This window comes from Zalophus californianus, chromosome 1 (assembly GCF_009762305.2).
Source record: "Zalophus californianus isolate mZalCal1 chromosome 1, mZalCal1.pri.v2, whole genome shotgun sequence".
Lineage (NCBI taxonomy): Eukaryota > Metazoa > Chordata > Mammalia > Carnivora > Otariidae > Zalophus > Zalophus californianus.
Window position 1 is genome coordinate 210,376,475 of NC_045595.1, and position 20,455 is coordinate 210,396,929.

The 20,455-nt window shown below is 45.9% G+C and overlaps 1 protein-coding gene across 1 annotated transcript in view; it reads right to left on the minus strand.

The window, feature by feature from the left end:
- The window catches only part of DSCAM (DS cell adhesion molecule), a 675,165-nt gene that overhangs the window by 71,106 nt on the left and 583,604 nt on the right, over positions 1-20,455 (minus strand). The window contains exons 19-20 of the mRNA XM_027586581.2: positions 17,245-17,400; positions 7,674-7,807 (exon numbers count right to left, since the gene is read on the minus strand). Of these exons, the coding sequence (XP_027442382.1) occupies positions 7,674-7,807; positions 17,245-17,400 (290 nt within the window). The remainder of the gene's footprint in view (positions 1-7,673; positions 7,808-17,244; positions 17,401-20,455) is intronic.

Here is a 20,455-nt window from a genome sequence, read left to right on the forward strand (position 1 = left end):
GTAGCCTTCTCTCAGCCCCTCCACTGGGGGCCACATCTGCCCCTGGCTTATACATCATGTAAGGTCTTGATCTTTATTCTCCTTCAGCTACGGTCTCGCATGTCCTCACTGCCTCTCCTGTGCTGGATGGGTCTCACGTTCTCTGAGGGTGGCCTAGCTACACCCCTCCCTCTACGATTTCCTGGGGATCCCAGATCCCAGCATTGCAGAGTCAGGACCCACCCGCTACTAACTGGAGTGGACTGAGGAAACACCTGTTGCATTAGGTTGACTAATGACCTAGAAATTATTTGAATACAATCGAGAATAACTATGTAGAGAATGACTATGGAGTCACAGGCTGCTCAGATCAAATTATTCGGCGTATCTCATGGATATAAAAAGAATTCCACTTAAAAAATTTCAATTAACTTTTTAATGAAAAACTAATTCTATTGAAGTATGGTGCTTTAAAAAGCTCTAATATCTAATTATTAAAAAAAGAGACTCGAATGTTCTGATTTTGTGGATAGTATGTTCACAGCAGTGATTTAAAAAACCTCCCCCAGAGCAGAACAAGCAAAATAGGCAGCTCTTTTAATTATTGGACAACGACACTTTGAGGGCATATAAAATCTTTCTTTTTAGTGGCAGAGAAGTGACCTGGATTATATTAAGAATAAGAAGTTAGCTGGATCAATTTAGGATTTGTCTTTGTTCTTTAAGTTCTCTGTATAATACATGGACATGATCTGATTTTCATTCTATTTCATTATTTTCACCTCTAAAAGAAGATAACGGATCACGAAGACTGCCCTGTAGGGACAGACTGGGATGGTCTGTGTACATGGTGGGAAGAGCGTATTCAAGCCACTTGCTTCATCCAAGTCAATTTTGGTGGTTTCCTCTGCACTTTCCTGAGACGATTATAACTGTTGTTATATCCATGACTGTTGGCTACTTTTAAAAGAGACTTCCAAACGATTTTGGCCTTCCAAATATAAAAATTATTATTTTGCAAGCACATTAAAGTTGATGTCCAGAAAAGGTACAGAAGAAGCTAGTGTCTTCATATTACTGTTTTAGAATCAGCACCGTCCAATTAGCCAGTCTGGCATCACAGGGTCCTTACTTTACCCAGGCTTTTTTTAACAAAATCACCTCCAATTCACTATAGTTTTGCCTCATCTCTTCTCTGTGATCACCCCGTCTGCCATGCAAATGATTATCTGTAAAAATGCTTTATTAATCTGACTTGATCGCCATAACTTAGTTGATGATGAACAAGTAATTTATTGCATATATGCAAATGGAGCCAGCCCGTGCACTCTTAGCTAACTTCTGGCTGCTCCGTCATTTCTAGCTTTGCCATCACAGAAAAGAGAGAGCCACCATTAGGTCTTTTAAATAGAACTATGGAAGGATGATTTCCATGTCAGTGATTTAAAAGCATAGGCATTTTATCTAATTCCTTGTGAGATTGAAAGTATCCCCAAGTATGTAAGATACTTTCCTGCCTTATGAACCAGAAACATCATTATACAATTCAACCTCTATTGGATGACTCACAACCATCATCCATAAAATTTAATTCAACACAACATTTGCTGAACATCCACTATCTCCGCATAATACCAGGCTTTCTAAAGGCAGAACAGTGACTAGCTGGGAGGCCTGCACTTCAGCTGACAAGCCACTCTGGGGGCCCAACTATACCCCCATTAACAATAATTTAAGAGGTTGTAGCTATGCCAAAATGAGGCTGTAAAGTAATGCTGGGGACCTCTGTAGTGAGACAGAGCCAGCTTCCCAGGGAAGGCTGTATGCTGTCAGGGTAAAGGGCCTGGACTCTTGAGCTCAGACACCTGTGGGTTACAACCCCTGCCTTTGCCTTGCAAACTGCGTGGTCCTGGACAGATGGCACATGATCCACTTCAGTATCACTAAAACGAGGTCCTAATAACCCCACCTGCATACAGTAATCACGAGGATTAGTTGATGAAAACCAGTATTGTTTAAGATGTGGGTCATGGAGGCAATTTTGTGAGTTATGACAATCATTTGCAAAATAAAAGCGAAGAGCAAAAAACCTACCAGAATGGGAAATATCAGAGTGTATCATGTGGAGCAAGTGTAAATTTTGTTTACGATGCTTTTATTGTGTGGGTACTGCATTATGCTTGTAAGATGTATTTCCTATTGTGAGCCGCGAAGAAATACATTTGGAAACCATATGCATAAAATGTATAGCCTATAGCAAATGCAAAGGCAAATAAATAATAAAGCGTTTAAATAGAGCCTTAAGAATAAAGACTTTAAATGGGATGCGGATGAGAGGGAAAAGGCAAGGAGGACCCAATGTGCATGCGCACGCACACACACACACACACACACACACACACACACACACACGAGACGTGGCATGGTTTAAGAACAGGCTGGGTAGGGTAATGGAGTAGGAGATATGAGACTGGACAGGAGTTGGAGCTGGATTGTGGAAATCTGTCCATGTCGTCTTGAGGATTTAAGTAAAAAGGGAGAAGTCATCCAAGAATTTGCCCAAGGGAGTGACATGGTTAGACCTAGAATGTGAACGAATGATGATGCCAGCAATGTGGACAAAGGACTGGACCTTGAGACTGGCACTGGGAAAGCTTCTGACCTAGTTTGGTTCCCCAGGTGAGGACCTGAACCAGGGCAATGGCGGTGGGCATGGAAAGAAGGGCGAGGATTAAAAAGATATTGTGGAGAGAGGATTCTCAGGACACAATGTCACTTCACAGATGCTGTTTCCTCGGGTCATAAATACCCTTCTGTCCAGTAAAACGTCCCAGCTGCAAGCCAGGGCTGTATGTACATCCCAAGAAACTGGCTCTGATCCTACTGTTTGAGTGATACCCCCTTGCCTGTGCTCCATGTCATTCTGTCCTCTGCAGGTCCTGGTTGTGTCCTTTGCCACGTCACAAGAACAGTGACCATCTCTGGTATTTTCTGCCCTCCCTAGAACCAGGAACTCCTCAAAGGAAGGCAGACACTCTATCCTTTATCATGGCAGTCCCATGGCCGCCAACAGAGTTGTTCTCCAAGCTGCTCTGGTTTTCCTGTCCTCTAGCTATGTGTTGGGATTGGCTTCCTGGTTCTCTTGTGGTTGGAGAGAGGACAGGTTATGCCTCTGTCAGACCCTCGGGAGAGGTCCTTCTCTCTGCCATAAAACTGGCACGGGTCCCTCCTGCAGCGTGGGTAATATGGAGCAGAGCTACCAACTCACAATGGACGTGAATGTGAAAGAAACATAAAACTGTTGGTGTAAATCCCTGAGATTCGAGGCCTCTTGTCAGAGGACGACGGGTGTCATTAAAGCATTAGCTTAGCTGGGAAACAGGAAGAGAAGGGGAGCAAGAATGAATTAGGTTCTGGACACGCTGGATGCAGTGGAATCTCGACGGAGACATGGATGGAAGGAAGCTGGAAATATGAGACTGGTCCTATAAGATGGTTGGGGTTGGAGAGAAACATTTTTGACCCTCGTAACTTCAGATGATAGTTAAATTATAAGAACAGATTCAATGACTCATGGAGATAACCAAGACTAGGAAAAGAAGATGAAGGAAGAGTGTTGAGAAATGCGTACATGTAAGGGTAGGTGTTGGTGGGGAGGGGGCAATGGCCTCGTATAGCCAGGGGGTCTGTGGTGGCTTCGGAGACAGGAGCAGTGGCCAGAAAGATGGACAGCATTATAAATAGGGACGGTCAGGTAGACCCCGCTTGACGGTTCTATTGTGGCACTCTTGTTTGACCTGAGATTACTCAACATTTCTGGGTTTCTGAAGCCACTCTCCCTTGTCTTCAGCCCCATGATTTATTAAATGCAGGCCCTGGGTGGGGGGGGGGGCACGTATGGGGCAAACACACACCAGCTACCTTGGCTCAGAATTTACCCAGACCTGGTAAAGGTTACTTTCCTTGCTTCCCTGAAGACTTGCTTATTTCCAAGTTGTGGGCTACACTGTGGGGATTTTAGTAGGGGAAAGTCATCCTCTGGATAAGAAGAGTACTAGAACCTTCTCCTCTGCTCATTCAGCACCGTCGACTGAACACCTGTCCTGTGCAGGGACTGGATCATATCATCATCCAAAACTGGAACAACTGATGTAGGTTACGGCTCGTTGATAAGATTATTTTAGGTCTTCTAATGTTGTTCATTGCTGAGAAGTTTGTGCTGTCTAATTTCATTGCCTCATCTGCTTAACACTGTAAAAGAGACACTTTCTCTATCCTCCCGCTTGGCTAACACGCGGCATGTCCCGCAGGCTGCTTTCATGCAGGGAGGAGCACTAGAGAGGAGATCCAGGCTCACTCCTTTCTCCCTGGGACCTTACAACTGGGTGAATTGATCGTTCCAACTATCATATATGAAAACTAATAGCCACGGCCCCAAAATTATATGGATGAGTTCCTGAGTCAAATGAATCTTAAGATTCTGTGGCTCGAATCAGCCTGGGAAGGTTGACGTCTCGGCACACCTGCTGGTCCCTCACGGTGAGACGCCCAGCACCACCGGACTTTAGATGAATTTGCAGTTTCTCGTCTGGCCACGTGTGCAATTTCAAATCTGAGTGTCTTTGACTAAGCTGACCCGAAAGAACACAACGAAACCATTGCCTGTTATTAGACAACGGGCTTTACGCATTATGGAGAAGAGCCCGGGGCTTGTTACAGGTCCTTTCACTGGGGGTCTTTAGGGGAAATTTATATCAGCGAGGAGGTTAGCCGAGGGAGTCCCTTACAGGGCAACAAATTACAGGGTGTGCGGTGTCCTCATTTATCTTCCCATGTTCCACATTCAACTATGAAATCATTTCAGAGAAAAGAAAGTCAGGGAGATGAGCAAGAGAAATATACAGAGCTCACACTGCCCTCTGGTGTTTATTCGGCACATAGGTGGAGATGGCAAAGCATCGCAAGAGGGGACAGCATCCAGAATTCTGACTGTCAAATTACAGAAGCTCGGGACGGAAACAAAGTCCCTCTTTCGAGTTATTTATACTCTCTTCCTAATGCCATATGAATAAAACCCCAAAATAATGGGTGGTTTTCCCTTCGAAGAGAAATGCATTAGTCCTTTCTGCTCTTTACTTAGAATAGTATTATTTTATTTTAATCATAGGCCTCGTATGGGAAATCTCTGTACCTCCCACTCAGTTTTTCTGTCACCCTAAAAGTGCTTTAAAAATAAAGTCTATTAAAAAATCTGGGCCTTGTGGTCTTAGATGTTTGAAGTAGATGAACAGCCATGTGGCTCGAGAGAGGGAACAGCCTGATTCTGGTTCACTTCACGTTATTGAGGACTGTTCTGGGATTTCTGGACCTTCCTTGCAAAACTTACATGCTGCTGCCGAGAAGATCACAGGCACCTTATAACGATCCTATTTCTGGATCCATAGTGCTTTTTAATACCGTCAAAAGCAGCACGGACAGACCTAGCTAGTGGCAGTCAGACATTAGGTAGGCGAAAAACCTGGTTGTTCATTCCCATTTTTTTCTGGTTAGTTGGATGTTAGGATGGTCATTTTTGGAAGGGTCTTGTTGGGACGGTCCTGGGTGGTCGAACCCTACTGTTCTGTGCAAAGAGAGACTGTGGAAATCCCTTTCTTCTCCATCCTGTGGACAGTTTGAGCATGGCTTCTTGCTATTCTACGGTGGGGAATTCACCGGCTGGGGGGGGGACAGGGACTAACGTGGTCCCTGGCATCCACAAGTGGGGCTGTCTCACCCATGCATTGGTCTGTCTGGACCAGCTGCAAATGAGCTGGCTGGGGTTTTCACCTTAGAGATAAAGAGCAGATAGAGGGGCAGCTGCTGGTGTTCTGGGTACCCTGCTAGCCTCTTCCTAGGCTGCTGGAGTCAGAACAGCAAATGTGAGTTCTACAGCAAATAGATGGATGAATGAGTGAATGGAAATAAAGAAGCACTTCAAATTCAAGTGGAATGCAGGTATGCCTTGCTCTAGCAATGATTTCGTCTCTTTTTGGCAGAATGGCTCTATGTTAGGGCTGACGAGAAAATCAGAGTCTGCGCAGGGGCCCCCCGCGAGTCGCCTCTCTGAGTAGCAGACCGCGATTGCCTGGGGCTTCCTCCCAGCACTGCTTAGCATCTCTGAACTTTGACGGTAGGACTCAGCAGGTGGGAATTAACAGCATGTTTGAAACCAAAGAAGGAACCTGCAAGAAAGTTCTGGAGCCCACCTCTGACCATTTACATGTATATCTTTACTTCAGCTCCAGGGGGGCTGCTGTTGACAAACGTTCTCCGGCAGAGATGCAGACCTCTGAGAGCTGAACACAGGCTCTCCCTTGTCTCTCCGGCGCTGCTAATCACGCTCACTGTCTGGGGCGCTCCGAGGCCTGGGGGTTCTCTACGGACTCTAGACTTTGGAAAATGTACCACTTTGATTAGAGAATCAATTAATAAATTAGTTCGAGAACATGAGTCAGCCTTAAAAAGGAAGAAAATCCTGACACCTGCTACAACATAATGACCCTTGAGGACATGATACTCAGTGAGGTGAGCCCGTGGCAGAAAGGCAAGGGCTGTCAGATTCCACTTCTGTGGGACCCCGAGAGCAGTTAGATTCACAGAGGCAGAAGGCAGAGTGGTGGCTGAAGATGCTGGAAGCAGAGGGTTGGGAAGTTAGTGCTTAAGGGGGACAGAGTTTCAGTTTGGGAAGACGAAAAATGTTTTGGAGGTGGACGGTGGGGACGGTCGCATGGCAGTGTGAATGTGCTCAATGCCACTGACCTGGACACTTAGAAATGATTAAGATGGTAAATTTTATGTGAAGGCATTTTACCACAATAAAAAACAAAATTAGTTTGTGTATTCATTCCACAAACACTTCCTGAGTGACTATCCCTGTCAAGTTCTATGGCCCAGCGGGGAGACAGAAAGAGGGGTCAGCCATGGTGCCTACCTCTGAAAATGCCTTACATATTCTTTGGCTTTCTTTTCTCTAAAATTTCCCATTTGGATGTGCTTTTGTATCTGGTCTGAGAAACAGCTTAGCTCTATAATTATGACTTGCTAGTGATAATATTAATGAAAATAAATACAGCCCTGGGAAGTATTAATTACCCTAACTTTTAACTCTGTCACAATGAACGAGGCGGACCACGTAATTGTCAGGGTCACAGATCCTCAGCAAGGGCCCCCATGTCTGGCACAAGAGGGGCTTGCTCGCTCTCCCTCAGTGGGGGGTGGGTCCCAGCAGGAAGAAGGGGCGAGAGGTGGGACCACAGGAGGGAGGGCGGAGGGAAGGGGGGAGGCAGAGAGGGCCTGGAGCGCACATAACGACGAGTCCAACAGCAAAATCAATAGGTGTTGTCCACCGACTATCAATGAAGGCTCAATTAAGACCTCCGGGTTTTGATTTCGAGAAGCCGGCTGGCAGTTTCGTGGGAAGTCACCAAATAAACAACAATTCTAGACAATTGTGTCCCTTGCAATGATTCAGAAGCGTATTTTCAAATGAGGTATAAATGAGGATGTTGCTTTGTGGTGGAGACAACGGGAGACAAAAATAAAACCACTGGAAAGACCCAAGTAGGTGGGGGACAGGAACAAAACTGTCCCCAGGGAGTGCTCGCAGCTTGTTTCTGGAAGGTGCTTGAAAGGCACTTGGTTATTTACCAACTTACTGTGGGGTAGGGGTGGGAGCAGAAAACAGTGTACTTTCGGATGATGCCGTTCAGCTTGAGAGGGGGAAGCCAGGACACAAACACCATGGAGGCTGAGGCTGCAGCTGCCTTCACTCCTGCAGGAGGACCTGGAACTAGAAGAGTCGTGCGTTTAGTCACAGACATGGGGCTGCGACCGGGCGCTCCGGCCCATGCTGCCCAACACGACCCCCGCTCCAGCTGGGCCTGGCCACTCTCTCCACGGTCAGCTCCTTGAATATCAGTGCTGACCGGAGAGAGGGCTCCACCGAGTCCCCTCAGAATCCACATGTGGAGACCCCAACCCCAGAAGCTCAGATTGCGACCTTATTTGGAGAAGGGGTCTCTAGAGAGATAATCAAGTTAAATTAAGGTCATTAGGGTGGCCCTCACCTAGTAGGATTGGGGTCCTTACGGAGAAAGGGGAAATGTGGACACAAAGACATGCAGAGAGAGAAGACAACGTGAGGACACAGGGAGCAGATGGCCATCAATAAGCCGAGGACGGAAGTCTGGAACAGACTCTCCCTCACAGCCTCAGAGGGAACCAGCCTGGCCCTCACCTTCATTTTGGACTTCCGACCTCCAGACTGTGAGATAATGCATCTCTGTGGTTGAAGCTCCCGTCTGTGGTACTCTGTTCCAGCAGCCCTAGGAACTGACAGTCTCTCTCAGACGAGAGACTGGTGGACCCCACTAGCCCTGTCCACGGGCATGTCCGCTAAGAGCCCAGTTTTAAGAATCCTGCTAAGTCAGTTCAGCCTGAATCACCTCAATAATTGATCTCTCTTGATACACAATCAACGTCTTCGTTCTCTACCATCCCCCAGGTACTCCCCGGTCATCGTAGCGCGCCTTCAGCAAAAGTCCTGTTTGATCCATCTCGTCAGAACGCCCCTCATCCCTGAGGTCTCTCGTCCGTAATTTTCCACCCAGCGACCCCACTCCTTCCTCTCCGTCCCTTGGCTGTAAATTCCCACTTTCACTTGTATTTGAAGTCAAGCCCAGGCTCTCTCCCTTACTGCGATCCCCCACTAAGGGGGCCCCCACACGTATACCTCACAGCAGTCCCCCTGAATAACGTCTGCCTTGCCACTCTTAACAGGTGCCATGAATAACTGTTTCTTCCACAGAAATCATACGTTCAGTTCAAGTCCCTGTCTTCCTGGGAGCCTTCCCTCCCCATTGCAGTCCCTCGTGATCTCCTGCCTCTGAACAGCTGGAGACTTTAGCTTCTTGTGCTGCTACAGAGTTTGGCTTTGAACAGGCTAGGGATGTACATCTCGCCTCCTGAGTTAGAGAGGAATGAGGGCAAACCTCCATAGTCATCAGGGACCGCTCCTCCTCGCCCGAGACACTTGGTAATAACACCTTTTTTGGCTGAGGGGAGGTACCAGAAATACTTTTGATGAGGATAGACTTTTGTGTCAGAGATTCACAGCTCATGTAGACAACAAACACTCCTCTGTAAACCGTCTAAGAAAGCAGGACATGGTGCTAACAATATTAAGCGTAATTTGGGAGTGAGCTTGAATGCACGTGCTCTCCCCCCCCATCTTTCTGTTTTCCAGGTTGAAGAGGGAGGTTGGAGTGAGGTAGGCAGGCTACAGGGAGAGGGGAAAAGAGCATTAATGTTGCTACTAGATAAGCCTTGAGGATCTTGTTTTGTTCCTCACTGATCTGACTGTCCACATGAAGGGTGGTTCCCACCTTGATAGAGGTCTTCAAATTCCAACCAATATAAGTCTCTCGTGAGCCCCTGGAGGAATCTTTGAGTCTCTTCCTGCTCCAATAACAACATAACTGCTCAGTAAACATTTTTGGAGTTGAATGTGTGTCTCATGATTGCCATCTCGATTCTTCTAGGTCAAAACAACAACACCAGCAACCATGGTGAAAGCTAACTTGGGTTGGACATCGTCACCGTTTGAAAATATAAAATCTCGGATCAGTTTTTGGCAAGTCCCACTGATGGCAGAGGTCTAGGAAAGGGGACGCATGTAAGCGATGACACCGGAATTACTAAGTCCTTAGGAACAAGGCACTGTTGTCCTGAATATGGAGGGCATTTGTGCTCAGGTTTCCTATTGGTGAGGGTAACAACAAAGACCTCCACCAATCTGCAACCTGGTTCAGACCCACAGTGGCTCCTCCTGAACACCAAGGGTAGAGTGGACATTTGCTTGACCTTTTCATCCTAACGGATGCCCCAGATTCGCCAACACTCTCTATTCCTTCTGCAAAGCAACCACCTTGCTGGCGTTCACCATGCCCAACACTCCCCCTGGCTAGCTTCCTTCTAGAAGCCCAAGTGCTTGGGCAGCAACCACCCGGGGGCCTGCTTAGCAAAAGTCAGTCATGTTTGTTTCCACCTTGTTTGTGACAATTATACTTGTCGTGGTAATGCGATTTAATTCATTATGTAAACCAATGAAATATGAGTGCCAAAGAAAGCTGTTTCTGTGACAATTAATGGAACTTCTTTGGAAAAGCTTTCTCAAAGGTAAGTTAAAAAAAGGAAGGTTTGGCTAGGTTTGGGCCAAGACCATTGAGAAAAATGATACATATGGCGAAAACCAGATTTAAAAAAAACCTAGCAAAGCGATTGTTGGCAAACGGCAGCATGCTTTGCTCCACTCTCAGGAAGCCTAAGCTGGAAATGGCAGATGACCCACGATGGAAAGAGTCACGGAACTGATGACATAGAGATCTCTTCACCCAAACCTTAAAGAAATGAGACCATGTTATTTAATTAAGGAATGAATAGAGAATCAATCTCTATTTGTATGTTTTAAGTTAAAATGCAATGTACCTTAAACGTACCTTAAAATACGTCTGTTGGTCACTGTAAACTTTAGCAACTCCTTGCTTTGATTATTTCCATTAACTTCTCTTGATTAAATCAGATCAAAGGGCTTTCACTGCGTTTACTATGTAAATCCCCATCTGACTCCTCATACACTGATGCATGATCTCTCTTGTGCAAGCTTTCCTTCTAGGGTTATTAGAATTTTATACAAAAAAATTTCATATCATGATGCTGGGAAGTGTGAGCCCTGCATTTTCACTGAGGGCTTTTGTTCAGCTCTACCACTTAGTTCTCTGTCCTGGGCAAATTCATTAACTTCTCCAACAAACCTTAGTCTCCTCATCTATGAAGCTGGAACAATAATTGTACCTATTTACGGTTTTATTGCTAGGATTATGAGAGAGAATTCATCTAAAGAATTTATATGGAGTTTTGCATACAGCAGGCACCAAATAAATTCTAGCTATCATTTGTAAGGACAATCTTCATTTCCTTACATGGCACATCGCTAAAGGATCCTAGCCTTTACTTTGTGACCCAGGGTTGAACTATAAACACCAGACGTTGAGAGTTGCAGAAAACAGATGGTGTAGGATGGTCTGTCTGGGACATATTTTCTTAAAACGATCTTAGTCATCAAGTTACATTTTGTTAATCTGTTTTTTTTTTTTTTAATGGAAGTACAGGCAAGTTTAGACAACTTTCACGAATTCCATTGTTGAGTGGGTTTCTGACTTCAGATCTAACTGGTTGAAGTAAAGAATGCCACTCCAGAGGACCATCTCTTCTGTGTTCTTCCAATTTCCCTATGCCTCCTTGCTGCATTGAAGAAGCTCTTACAGCTCACAAAGCCGGTTGCCACTGAGATCTCCGCTCAGATTCATAGGTGCCTTAGACCTACCATGTCCCAAACTGGGATCACCGTCTTCCCTTCCAAACCTCCCCTCCTCCTGTACCCATTGCAAGAAATGGCACAGCTATGTTCATGGTTGCAAAAGCCAGAACCTAGAATTTTCTCCCCCTACCACTCCCCAGAGGATGTGTAAGATTAGTGAGTCCTTTAGAACTCTACGTGACATGGTTAGTAGTTGGCCTCTCCCTCTGGCTTAGCGTTCTGCAATATCAGACCATTTTTTAGGTCTCTGGAAGTGGCACGCTTGTCCCACCTCAGGACCTTGATACAGGATGATCTAGGGTCTTAACGTTCCTTCTGTTTAGAATCTTTTCCCACTCTCCTTCTTTTCTCTGGCGACTCTTACACGTCTGTCAGGTTCTACTAATTACTTCCTTGAGAAAACCTTCTCTGACCACTAGCCTAGATTAAGTCAGGGCTCCCACGTTCTCTCTTAAGATCTTTCTCCTTCATGGCACATGTCAGGATCCACTCAAATATCTGTCTCCTCCAGCAGCCTGCAAGCCCCGCCAGGGCCATCCTGTTCTCTACTGTATCTCCAGTGCCTGGGGCACTATCTGGAACACGCTAATCCTCAATACAGATTTTCTAAGTGAATAGAAAAATGACTTCATCAGCTATAGTGTGGTAGGAAGAATTTTAAGATGGTGCCCAAGATTCTCTTCCTCTGATATACATATCTGTGTAATTCCTTCCTGTTGAATGTGGGTGGTAACTGTCACTATGATGGATGGACTATTCCCATGATCAGGTTATGTTATGTGACAAAGGTGAAGGGATTTTGCAGATACAATTAATGTTTTAATCAGCTGACTTTAAGTTAACCAACAGGAGAATATTCTGGGTGGGCCTGACTTAATCAGAGGAACCCCTTACAAGAGGGGCTAGGGGTCGGAGATGGAAGAAGTCAGAGAGATTTGAAGCGGTAGAGATACTCTCCCACTGGTCTTGAAGAAGCAAACTGTCCTGCTGGGGAGGGGCTATATGACAGGGAATGGCAGGTGGCCTCTGGGCACCGAGGAGATGGTACCAGTCCTGTACACACACAAGGAACCCAGCCCTGCCAACAACCAGTAAGCCCGGCAGAGGACCTGTCCTCGCATGAGCCCACAGCCCCAGCCAACACCTTGATTTCAGCCTGTGAGACCTCAAGCAGGGGACCCAGTTGACTTGTACCTGGACCCCTAACCCATGGAAAGAGTGAGATAATAAATTTTTGTTGTTTTAAGGTGCTAAGTTTGAGGTGATCTGTTCTACAGCATAAAAAATGAGTCTGTATAGTTAAGGCCTCTAATCATGTGGGTTAATACAAAACATGAAAGTCAGTGCTTTGAAAAATTACTGCACTGGTATGAAGTATAAGTTTGACTCAGTACACAGATACTTCAGCCTGCTTCATTACTATCACGACCACTTCTCTGGTCTTGGTGATTGGCATAGGCAGGGGTGTGTGTGTGTTATGGATGGTGTGTGTGTGCGTGGAGCCTGTCCGTATGTGATCCACCACGGTAGCCAGACCCACCCGAGCCCAGTGCTGCCCCGAGGTCCACCCCCCCAACCCCGAGCCATGCGCAGACTGCATGATGCTGGATGGAACCATCCACAACTGCCATCATGGTCCTGCCACGCACAAGTCTCTTTTCCAGTCCCATTTCCACAAGGTGCTGGTATTCCTGGCCTTTGCTCTTATAAGAGCGGTATTTTCTAAACATTTTTAAAAGGAGACAAATCCTTTAACTGCGGCATCCTGTGGGGAGCCAATACACAGGCACAGGTGGATGTGGGGTGGCTCTTCTTGAACTAGAGTGGGCGGTGGGGAGCCAACCTCCACGGGGCACCTCTGGGGCTCTGCCTGAGCATCACTGCAGTGCAAGGAGCTCTGAAATCCACACAGGGGAAGGCCTTCTGGGACACCCTGGTCTGTTGTGCTGTTGGTGCACCTGCTGCCACACGGAGCCCAGCCCTGCCATGTGCTCAGTACCTGTCTGTGCAGGGGTGACACTCGGGTCGTTAGGCAAATAGACATGAAGAGTCCACTGCTTTTAAGGTGCACTGAGGTGTGATCACACAACACCCGAGAACAGATGATCTATGCCTCCAGGAGAATGTATGGCTCAAGATCTGAGGACCCCACGGATTGAGAGATTCAGAGATAGCCTGGTGTCAGTTTACTCTTCACTCAATCTTAGCTCTGTTTTCAGAGGCACACCCCCCACCCCGGCCCCGCAAAGCGAGTGTGAATCATGGGACGGGGGGAGCACAGGTCCCCTATCGCAACTCTTGCTGGCCTTCTTCCCATATAAAATGATTTACAGAGTTATGTGCATTAGTAATGTACTCAGCAAATATTTGCACTTAAACACAACCATCTCTATTTATACATACACAATGTTTACTTTTGCAGAAAAGGATCTGGGCTGTAACAACCTTATGCCTGCAGAATAAAAATAACAATTGGAAATTAATAGATTGGGTTTTGTTTGTGTTCTCTTTCCCCAAGGCTTTGCTCAGATTATAGTCTTAGCAAATAAGACGGTATTAGGATTTCACAAACCCTTTGGAATTCAGAATTAGCTGTCTTGTGTTAAAAAAAAAAAAACCAGAAAGTCAGATCAGCAAATAATCTTTTACGTTCTTGCAGAATAATAAACGTACAAGTTCTGATTGATCGAGCAGTCTTGGGAAGAGAATCTGAAGCCTGAGCAATTCTCACGGACCCTGAGAATATGTCCACAAACCTGAGGCGATGCCTGTGGGTCCAAGAGTATGTTTATGGACCCAAGAATATGTCCACAGGTCTAAGAATCTGTCCCTGGCCCAACAATCTTTATGGAGGCTGAGAAACTTCTTAAGGCACAGACAACTTGTTCTCTGAGCAAACATCTCAATTGCGAATTATCCCTGGCAGAAATAAACTTTAAAAATGTTTTAATTTTTGATTCAATTTATTTATCTTATCTATTTTTAGTTACCATTTTATTCCATTTTTGTATGTTTTATTAGCAAGTGATACATTTTTCCTTCTTGAGATGATCAGTGACCTAACAACACAACTTAAACTCTAGGCTTCCTGACACTGGGGGTTTAGGGACCTTGTCTGAGAAATGTGTGGGGCACAGAGGGCCAAACTGAATGCTTTGTGTCAATACATTAATATTTCTTTCCCCATGAGAATATCAATAAACACTGAAACTTCAATCTGTGCCTAGATTAGTGCCATACTGAGGAAGAACTTAATGAATGTTGGCAGTTACTATTTTACTTGAATTTTATCCACAACCTTACATCATTTTAATTGAATCTGGCAGGTTAATCCAAACTTTCCAAACTGTACGATTTTGTAGCAGGAGTTTAAACAGGATCTATATTCTCAATTTGACTAAGCATTCCTTCTATGATAATTAGCCTTGTCTCTTCTTTCAATTAGACACAAAATTGCTTTCAGTCCTATAAACTGCTCAAATGCCTATTTATATTAGGTATTAAGTTTATAAGGGTGGCTGGCACAATTCTTCACCATCTCCAAACAGTGAATTTTTTGTGTGTATCTGGGGGAGATAAGCTCATTGTTATACCAGTTTTTCTCTACTTCCTCCTAATCTCTGTTCTGCTTGTTTTTGAAAATGCTAATGATTTATCCCAAGTAAATACTGACATTCGGTTCCGCATTGCTCTTGTAGTGCACACCAGCACACGTGGGATTCTCCACCTCCTTCCCCAGGGGAACTGCTAGACCCAGGGCAGGGTCTTTTACCATCGATGGCATCTCCATACACCATCGGCATTAGATACAAAAGCAGAGAATAATTGATTGACAAATTAGACTTTAGGTCTCAGGGTCAAGCTTTGAGTGAGAGAACCCTATGATTCCTAAAAGTGGAGGATTAATTAAAAATTGATCCAAAATCGCCAGTCGATAAGCTGTGCGGAACCTTCCCTTCTTAATGGATTTCTGTACATTCTTCTGAACAATGCAGGTGTCAAAATTTATGTTGCTAATCAATTTGCTCTTTAAAAAATGATTCCAGTGACATTTGTATTATTGCTTAGCAATGCAAAAGAATGTGCCACCCCCACTCTGAAGGAGTGGAGATCAAACAATCAAATAGCTAGTGTCACGAACCAACCCACTTTGTGTCAAGCTAGCTGTTTGCACACATCACTTGACTTTTTATATCTTAAACCCTGATCATAATGGCAATTTTGTACATGAGTTCAGTTCAGAGGTTAGGTAACATGCCCAAAGTCCCCTGGGCAGCAAGCGACAGAGCCAACATCTAGACACAGCTTTGTCTATTGCATTTTTAAAAACTACATTATGACCACCTTCACTTAGGACAGAGCTTTGTAGATCTCTCCGTTAATGTGTGACTTTCTTACGGCATTTCATTTTGCTCTAAGATTTCCCTAAATAATCCAATTCCTTTGAGCAGAATTGGTTGATGCCTGCACATTCCTGGGAAGAATTACCTGTGTGTTCTGAACAAGCTAAAGCTAATGAGGCTAATTTGTGTGCAACCCCAGTGAAACAAGAAGGACTCTCACCCAGAGACGGTGAGAATAGTGTGCGAAGGTAGATGGATGGGACCTGTTGGGGGAGTAGGGCTGGGCCTGCAGAGGTGAGGACAGAGAGTAAGAAGGGAGAGGGTATGCTGTGGGTGTCAGAGAAACTTTGTTAGGGGACAGAGGCTGAAGAAAGAGTCTATCCAGGCCTCGGAGCCTGAGTCCCCAGCCTTGCTTCCACTGGATGGATATGGGTGGAACCAGGGTGTTTGAATCCCACATAGAGATGGAGGGTGCATCAGCATCAAACCTGCCAACGGGAGGTCATAAGAATGGCTAACCCCTCCCCACTATGCTCTGCCCAGCTTCCTGGGAACAGAGTCCTGGAAAGAAGACAAAAGTTGTAGAGCCAAAATCTGCACTGGATTTCGAGGCACTGGTGTCTCACCCCCACCCTATCTCTGGGACAGTTCTGTGCTCTGATGTGGAGAGTCCCACGTTGGTATCATTTGACATAGTTGCTCCTTCCTTTCTTAAGGTGGAGACGGTTTTTCTCACTATAGCTGTATTTATCAGAACTTTAACTGTTTTTTAAATAGGCTCAGATATGGCACTTCAGAGTTTCCCTTAAAATAATACAAAAAAAAAAAAAAAAAACAAACCCTAAAAAACCACTTGCCATATAGTTTTTGCAGGTTTGGGAGTCACACAAGCAAGTCTCCATTGTTTGGAACAGCAAGAATTAACGGCCTGAACCGACGTGAGCCGTAATTTAAAATTTTACTAAATCATTATGAATTCCTCTAAATAATTTTTAAAAAATTAATACAAAGCTCTCAAACTAAAGGTTTATTCTAAAGTGATTCTAAAGGTGGCGTAGAATAATATGACTTAGACCGTTACGAAATCTTCCAGTGGAAGGGTGGAAATCATCTGAGCCTACACTAACAGATGATGAGTCACGGAAATTATTCTGATGGGATAAAAAAACAGGTATGACGTGTTTCACAGCTCTGCGACAAAAGGCATTTTTGTTTAAATAGTACTCGGCCAAAAATTTTTTTAAAAAGAAGACAAATTCTAAGGGAGAGAAAAGATGGATACATCGAACAAAGGCGACCCAGGAAGTCGACGGTCTGAATTGCACTGGAATATCTTGGGAGGGCAGCCGGTGGTTCACCCAGAGCAGAGTCAAGGACAGGCCCATGAAGGAACACGGGGCTCTGGGACCCAGCCCTCCCAACACTAGCTCCTGTCCCGATGCTGTCGCTCCGCGGGGCCTCGAGCACCCCACCCCCCCCCCCACACACACCAGCCCCATCTCTCACCATCCTCTTTGGTCCGAGTGAAGATCTGCTCACTTCTGACTCCGTCCCCGGCGCGGGTAAAGGCCAGCACTTGGATGCTGTAGTTGGTGTACTTCTCCAGGCCATCCAGCTCCAGGGAAGGCTGTGTCGTGGTGACGTTTTTAATCTCGCCCAGCTCTGGAGGACAAGAGAATATGACCTGGTGACGGGCTGTGGGGGCACGGGGCTCGCCGTCCAGCTCTGGGGCTCGCCCTCCAGCCGCCACACCCTGGAATCACTCCAAGGGGCTGTGCACGGCCTCATTCACACGGAACTGACCCAGAACAGAGGGGGCAGAATGTCGTTCTGGAAAGCAGAGCAAGTCACTCCACGTTAAGTGTTAGAACTCAACGCCGACCGCCAGGGCCCAACGCCCCCGGCAGCTAAGTCAAGCATGCCCCCCACACTGGACCCAGGGAGCTTGGGACTGCACATCGCTCACTCTGTGGGTGTATTTCTAATTGCTCATCAAGAAACTTCTGCGAGTTGAGTTTTGTTTTTTGTTTAAAAAGCAAACAAGCTCTACTCTGATGGTCATGTATTTTTAAGTACCTAACTTCTCAGGTGTTTGAACTGAGATGAGGTGGCTCAGCAAACTGTTCCTCTTACCTGGAGTGACCTCCCCCTCCCCCAGCCTCCCTGCTGAATCAGTGACATGCTGATGTGTCAGAAATGGGGTGTTGGCTAAAAATGCCTCATTTTCTGGAGTGGGATCAGCTAATCATATTCAAGGGTGGAATGTTATGCTCTCCCATCTTAGGCATATTAGACAGGGCAATTTGAGAAAACTTACAATGATGTGTTAAAGACCTCCATGGGTGTTCTGGATTTTGAAATGAGCCACCTACAGAGCACCTGGAGCAGGAGAGAGTGGTTTGAGGACTGCTCCCGCCAGACACAACCATCCGTGGCGTGTTGGCACAGCCTGTGAGCCTGTGCCCAGTTACTAAGAGGACGGGCGTGGAGCAGGCTCAGGAGGGATGCCTTGTTGGGTGGCTGGCTATTGTGAAGGCCACCTGTGCATAGGGTTAGCAAGCTGTAGGGCTGTCTGTCAGCTTCTCTCCCTCTTGCCTTGGCAAAGACAGCCGCCAACTACCAAACTCATTTAACCAGTACACCAATCCTATTATCTCCACGACCCATTCATGTTGCAGGTAGGGAAACTGGGGCAGGGGGAGGGTCAGTACCTTGCCTAAGGTTATGGAGCCTAATACAGTCGCCGAGTGCGTGGCCTCATGTCCACAGAGCACGGTCTCAGCGCCCTGCTGTAGTCACTTGGTGAAAATGTCACATTGGTCAGATTAGACGAACTTTCTCTTCTTGCCCTCTGTCTTTCTGTCCTCCTGTCCTGGCATATTGCACAGAAGGCTGCCTATTAATTAACAGTCACCTATTTTGTGTTAGTGACAACTCTAGAATGCCTTTTTGTCTGCTTGGTTTCCGTCAGAGCTGGACAGAGGTGAAAAGTTAAATCTCAAATAGGGCCTGGAGTGGCCCAGGCTTGTCACGCACCTGCCAGGATCCCTGTGTGGGGTGAGGGCTGTGGGGAAACAGGCATGCGAAGGACGGTGGGTGACAGACGCAGCCGCAGGCCTGAGCGTGAGCCCAAGGCGCATCACCACCTTGAGCAGATCGTGGGCCAGTCCTGCGGCCGGATGCTGTGCTGGGGGGAAAGGAGGCAAGGAAGGCAGTCCCCAGAAGATGCCTTTGGCCTGGGGTCTTCTGGGGAGGTCAGCAGGGTGAAAACTTTTTGGGGCCACAATTTGGAAGCCTCAAGAGATGGCTTCCGAAAGTGAAAAGATATTCGCTCCTGTGTGGGGTCACTGCACATTCAGAGTGGATAACCTTTAGGCCTGATGGGTTAGGAAGCCTCCCCTCAGAAGGGAGGGTCTGCCAGTGACCACCAGAACTCCTCGTATTATATTATCCACTTAAGATGTTCGTTTTCCTGAACAGATCTAATATGGGTCGAGTGGATGACGATAAAAAAAAAAAACTCAAATGCTAATGGGAAAAAAATTAAGTATAGATCTCATCGAGATCTTTTCAGATTTAGGAACTTCCATGCTGTGCCAAAGATCTCTCTCTCTCTGTCTCTCTCTCTCTCACACACACACACACACACCCCAGGGAAAACAGGGTTCCACAGGGCTGCATGCCAGTTATGAGATGCTATCATAACTAGCTCATGCTAGTTATGAGACCTTGTCTACACCATTTGATCTCTGGGGACTTTGGGTTTTTTTTTTTTTTTTTAAAGGTTTTATTTATTTGACAGTGAGATAGAGAGAGAGCACAAGTAGGCAGAGCTGCAGGCAGAGGGAGAGGGAGAAGCAGGCTCTCCGCGGAGCAGGGAGCCCGATGCGGGGCTCGATCCCAGGACCCTGGGATCATGACCTGAGCCGAAGGCAGCCGCTTAACTGACGGAGCCACCCAGGCGCCCCGGGACTTTGGGTTTTTGCATTTATTTTTAAATTTTATCTTTAAGAAGGGCCCCAGGGTCTCTCCCCACTGGAGAGAGTGGGCTGCAGTCTTGCCGCAGGAGAGGGTGGCGCTGATGCGTCCGGACCGTTCCTAGGTAAGGCACAGTAATGGGGAGAGGATGGCTCCAAGGGACAAAGGGAAGTGGCTCATCCCCATCTTTTTAAAGAAAGCAACAATTAAAGCAGAAGAATTCCATCTACTCATGTAGCACAATGCGGATTAGAATCAACACTCGGATGTTTACTCGTCTTGGGGTTCGTATTTTTTTGATGAGTGATTTATTCATGAACCAGGAATGTGACTGCAGTCAGAAGCCCCATTCAAGATTACCCCCAGAGGTTCCTGACACGGTCCGGGAGGCACACTGGGCATTTTCCTGACTGGCAGATACGGAGAAAATAGAAAGGAAAATGATGACAAAAAACCCGATCCACACAGCCTGCTTCATTTGCCATTCTTTTGAGCTTTTGTTCTTTTTTATGGTTTAAGCAGGATTTCTATCATCTACCTTTTACAGACTCCATGGGGTTATTAAAAAAAAAAAAAAACCACCCCAGGAACTAAAGAATAATGTTCAGTTGAAATCATGAATAAAATAATATGAAATGAATATATAAAATAAATTTAGACATATTATTTCTACTATAAAAATTTTTAACTTTCTGTTTTAAAACAAATTGTTTTATGTATTCATACCCTCCCTCCTTCT